The sequence below is a fragment of the Pyxicephalus adspersus genome, chromosome 4, assembly GCF_032062135.1.
Source record: "Pyxicephalus adspersus chromosome 4, UCB_Pads_2.0, whole genome shotgun sequence".
Lineage (NCBI taxonomy): Eukaryota > Metazoa > Chordata > Amphibia > Anura > Pyxicephalidae > Pyxicephalus > Pyxicephalus adspersus.
In genome coordinates, this window is record NC_092861.1 from 87869010 (window position 1) to 87874877 (window position 5868).

General features: G+C 39.4%; 1 protein-coding gene across 1 annotated transcript in view; it reads left to right on the plus strand.

Moving 5' to 3' along the window:
• Nucleotides 1-5868, plus strand: part of LOC140330090 (A-kinase anchor protein 7-like) — a gene marked incomplete at its 3' end in the record, with an annotated part of 18447 nt that extends 12579 nt beyond the window's left edge. The window contains 1 exon segment of the mRNA XM_072410430.1: nt 5708-5868. Within this exon segment, the coding sequence (XP_072266531.1) occupies nt 5708-5868 (161 nt within the window).

Below are 5868 nucleotides of genomic sequence, written 5' to 3' on the forward strand. Positions count from 1 at the left end.
GGATTACCCCCTATCTAAATATTGGGTATATCGGGGTGGTCTCTAATGTAGCCCCTAGGGGACATGTACAACGCGGAAACCCGGCTTCTAAAGTGGGGACCAAACCCACCATTCTAGAAGGTGTGTGAGGTATGACCACTAGACTGAGTCAAACGTTTTTTTTAATATCTATAATCAATAGGAACGCTGGTATTTTCCTAGAGCAGGCGTAATAAGTAAGATGCAGTATCCAACGGATTTATCCCCTGCCTGCCATTTTAGCCTGTAGTATATTTTTCAGGAAAAGTCAAGGCGTCCAGAAATTCAGACATGACGGCCTGTCCAGATATCTATGTTGGTTTGTACAGCTCACTTAATCGTTTATGGAATTCTGGCAGAATAAGTACAGGGTTACTCTTGAGGTTGGATTCATTTACCTTAAGGTGATATGGTGTGAACCTGCGATCTGGCTGGTGCAGTCGTCCTGCTAACATCGTGTGGGGCTATTTACTGTATGGATAAAATTTGTTCCTAGACCTACGCAATTTCTTTTCTGCCAAAGATACTGTACACAATTTCAGTTGCGTACAGACAGCTTCCAAGCGCCTGCCTATCTCCTTGGTAGGGAAGGCAGCAAAGACAGTGTAATTGGCTACGCAAGACAGTGTATTTGCGTTCCATTTGGAGTATTTGTGATAGGCGTTGCTTTTGAATTTTTGAAGCCAGCTGGATAAAGGGACCCCTGATAACCGATTTGTAGGCAGCCCATAGGGTTTTGCTTGAGACCTCTGGAGTATGATTGAGTGAGGAATATTCTGATAATGCAGACTGTATTTTCCGGCACACCACTGGATCGCTTAGGAGAGAATCATTTAAAGGCCACCTAAAAGGCCCAGGCCTAGAGAATAAAGATCTAAAAGTGGCCATGATTGCGTCATGGTCTGACCGAGGGATTGCCATATTCTCACAGTTAGTGACAAGTGGTAAAATTGTTGTAGAAACAAAAATATGATCAATGCAAAACAGTTGGTAATGAGAGACAGTCTGACTTAGAAGGATGCATTTCCCTCTATACATCCCCCAGGATTCCAGAACCGAAGGTCGCAAAAAGTTTACAGGAGGCTGGCATCTTTTTAAACTGTACACTGGAATTATGCAGACGTTTTTATCTAACCACGGCATCAGGGTAGTGTTAGTGTCTCCGCATTTGATTAGCCCACTTAACTTATGTTTCTGGATCAGTTGGAGCAACTTAGTAAAAAAAGACATTCTGACCCTTGTTTGGGGCATAGTATGAGACCAAGGTTACTTTGGCGCCGTTTAAGTCTCCTATGAGGATTAAAAATCAAGGTCACCGATTTACGGAAACTGATGAGTACTCCCCTCTGTTTTGTAGAAGCATTTGCCACATGAACCGTTGGGTAGGAGCTGTGAAAATATCCAAGGCAGGAGGAAGTAAAACAGTGTATTTCCTGCAAACACATCGGACATCGGCCTTCTGAAAATGGAAATATTGAAAGGCCAGGGATCGTGGGATACTTTAAACCCTGTACATTAAGGGAAAGAAAAGAGTCCACCATTACTGTACAGGGTTGAAGTACCAGCTAGAGAGGGTCCTTTGAGAAGTTTGAGATTCTGAGCCATGGGGGACCAGGGGTTGAAAGGGAGCCTGGGAAAAGAATAGCGTAAAAAAGAGAACAAAGAGAGAAACAATTGGGCCTCATTGGCCCTAAAGAAAACACAAAGAGCAACAAGAAAGAAAATGTAAACCTGGCCACCATTAATGAGTCTCCAGGTGCTGACCCCCAAAATATTAAGGGCGAGGGAGGCAACCAGAGAGGCATGAAGCTCACAGTGACTACTGTGCAGGACAGAAAGGCAAATGATTATCATTATTAAACATCTGTCAACATAAGTTATGCTAATAAAATGAAAACAGTGCACCAACATTCAATGTAATAATTGTAAGGCTGAAAACACTTAGGAACGGTCCACCAAAAGATGCAAACTCACGCTTTCCAGGCATACAACAAGAGGTGTTGAAAGTCTCAACAGAACCCAAAACGTTTCAGCAAACCGGACTGTAAACAAACTTAGTTGACTCCTTAGATAACTGAGGAAAGAAAGAGAAAAATAAACGTCCGCGAAAGGCTGTCATATGCTGTTTCCAGGTCTAGTAGGCGATCCTGGCTGCTCTGCCGGGATAGCAGAAGAGACGGGATGGCGGTCACAATGGTTGCGGTACCTCTGCCGACCCTGAGGAGTAGATAGAGGGGTCTTCGAATGCTCGGGCGTAGCTGCTCAGGGTTGGATAGGTAGGCCCAAGGACTGGAATTGGTCGTGAGCCTCAGGGACCGTAGTGATCGCCTGATTTTTCCCGTTAAAAGAGAATAATAATTTGAAGGGGTAACCCCATCTTACAATATTTTCTGGTCTTGAAAAATGCACAGGTATGGTTTAAGTTCCCTTCTGCATTGAATAGTGGCTGGGGCCAGGTCAGAGAACAGTTGGTACGACAAGGGTTTCTTTAGTGCAATAATAGTGGAATTTTACCATGATATCATAGTGGGCCGTTAGGCTTAGCAAGTGTGTGGTGAATCCGATTGAACTCCAGCCTTTCTATGGGACTCTCAGGGCATAATTCGTGGAACAGGGCTGTGGCTGTGGAGGTCAGATCGATTATAGATTCTGGGAGCCCTCTGATTATTAGGTTAGAGCGACGGGATCTATTCTCAAGGTCTTCTAATTTGTAGTGTAGTATCTGGATTTCCAGTTTTACATGGCCCAGGTCCTCCTCATGGCCCTCAAGCACAGTAGTCACATTGTTCATGTGGTTCTCAAGTTGAACTGTGTGATAGCCCAGCTCCCTCAGCTCTTTGCTGAAGTGATCCATAATCCTCTTTGATGTAGCACCCAGGGCTGAATGCAGGATTGCCTGGAATCTTTCAAGCATGCCTTGCAGAGCTGATGAATGTTGTTGTGAAGATATTGAGGGAGAGCTATCCAGGAACATGCAGGGTTTGCTTAATTCTTCCATTGGCCGGTCCCACGAATGCACACTACATAACTAAGCATTTTAAAGGATAACTACAATGTAGATCAGCTAGATTTGAAGTTCATTGAGCACAGGTAAAAAAAAAATGTTTTGCACATCTGGAAGTATCTGTATGGCATTGTTACAAACATATGTATTGTATATAAAACCTACATAAACCACAGCACAAAATATGTTGGTAAGTTTAAGTTTAAAGGAAACCCTGACTGAATAACACTGTATTGAGAAAATATTTTTTGTCATTTGTTGCATAGCAGGACTGCTGGTCTTTGGCAGCCCGACATGGAACTACTTTCTATCTACATTAATACATTTCAGTAATTGCTACATGTAATTTTTCATTGTTGGCTGATAATAACAACAGTGAAAGGTGCCTGTTCAATGTGTGTTGACATGGCTGCTTGTTGACATATTTGTCATACAGTGACAACTCAGGAGAACCATTCGAAAAACATGAATAGAATCTTAATACAAGGTTGTGTATTGAATAAAAACTGTAGGGCATGTGAGCTTGGTTTAGCTTGACTTAGAGCCTCACCTACCAGGCCACTGGAGATAGACAAAATGTACTGTATATACACAGAAGACTATGGTCTTTATCTTCATTTAGTCTATCCCTGGAATTCTGGAACCTGGCAGGATGCTCAAGTGCAATTGCTTACAAAAAAATGTAAAATAAACATACTGGTAGGTTAATTGGCTTTCCCCCAACAAATTGGCTCTGGTAGGGCATTACATTGTTACCTCCTCTAGTGGGCAGTTTGTGATATGACTCTGTAACTTCAAAATAACCACAATAGGACTTTAGACTTTTACTTATTGGATGTACGTCAACGAGTTGTTCTCAGTATACAGATTACAGATATGAAAAGAGTAATGCAGATATTTATACACAGTTTTTGTTTGTTGTCCCCAATGACTGACATTAGGATGTTAAAGTGAATGTATATCTATTTGTATGTCAGTTATCAACTGCTTCCCTTCTGATAGCAAATCATAGGATGTCATTAGTTTACCATCCTATTTTGGCCTTATCTTTCCTAAAAAAGGAAGTATGTCAGCAGAGGTGTTATCAGGTTTACTTTGTATTAATATATGTCATCTATCAGTATGCATATTGGAAAAAGTGGAGCATAGTTAAAGTATACTTATTAAATCCAATGATCAGAATATGTTAATTTTAGTTTGTAACTCTAGGTCTTATTAGGAAAAAATAATACATTCAACATGTAGTTGATTTCTGCAAGCATACTGTTGGGTATCATTAGAAAAACAAGTTTTATTTTTTATTTTTATTTCAAAAACTTGTTTTCTACACAGAACAGTAAAAATTTCAAATTAAAGAACAAAACTACTAAAACTTTTTTAATGCTGAATATTGTATAACTTTCCCGATTTGCTGTTCTAAAAGGTATTCATAGGGTACATGAGTACTGCTCTCCAACCACCCATCAGCAATTCTATAAGACTTACATTAGGTCAAATTTCTTTTTTACTATGATATTTACCTGCTAGTTGCAGTCCTCTCATTTTCAGCACAGCGTGCTAGTAAAGGATTTGACAACAAGCAGTCTAGTATAGGGCTAATTTTAGTGCCATTTAACAAAACTCATTTCCCACCAATGAGTGACATAGTTTGTGTCTTGCTTATAAAATACGTCCAAGGGCATCTGCTGGGAGCTCAGTTCCTATTCAAACAGACACACCACCAGAATTTTATCTTTATCTTAAAAGCCTATTCTTTAAACACGTTTGGAAATTAAATGTTTTTTTAATTTGTAGGAAGAAAACAGTTTATATAAAGTGAGGCAGAGAGAGGTGGGGGTAAAGCTCTGTGGCTTGGCAGTTATGGTTGACAACATTGTATAGGAAAAGCATTGTTTTGTCATCTCAAACAGAAAGTTAGGAGCTCACCAGATTTTTGCTAGATCCACAGGCTTATTTCAGTTTTTCTATTCCTTTCCATTATTTTTCCTTCCTTATCCTGTAAATCACACACCTCTTTCCTAGGGTGGTTACATGGTACATAAATAGTTCTTGTGCAAACCACTAACAGTGTGTATAGGTAGTAGTATACAAACACTGGAATAGGAAAAGGAAAAATCTGGAATCATGGCTTACTGTAGCAATGAACACAGATAGGTATGTGCAGTACTGCATGGAAATTTGATTTCTTTGGTTCTAGTATCTTTAGTATTTGATTTATGAGTGTCCTGGCAGTAGTGGAGGACAGGAGTTAAGCTACGCAGCTACTTGTACCTGCTTGCCACGTGACCTAAAACAACTCAACAGCATCTAGCTTTAGTTTTTAAGTGCTCAAATACCTAACTGGTACCCTTTCTTTGTTTAAAGAACTTTAGAATTACTGTCTTTGCCAGTTGCATCTTATGAGAAACATTCCAATTATTTCCGAGCATGCCAACCACAGACATATGGTAATATTCAATTATATTCTAATATTAAGGTTTAGAACATGGATACATAAAACTATAAAACCATCCCAATGCAGCACAATTTCCTAATTCATACTTGTTAAAGTTTTTTTTTTTTATCTCTAGGTCATTTCCCAGTCAGAATAATATGTATTACTGAAATATTATCAGTATTTTTATTATAACTTTTGATAAAAACAAAAACATAATTCAATATACATTGTTTCCCATTTTGTTATAGAGCAGTAAATGCATTTTTGGAGAGTAAAAAGTTAGTTGAAGAAATCCTTCAAGGAACGGATTTGATTCTGTCGTTTTGTGGTTTATCTGATTTTAAACATGAAGTTGTGTTTGCCCAGACAACCAAAGGAGATGCTGTAACTACACTTAAGCAAATAACTG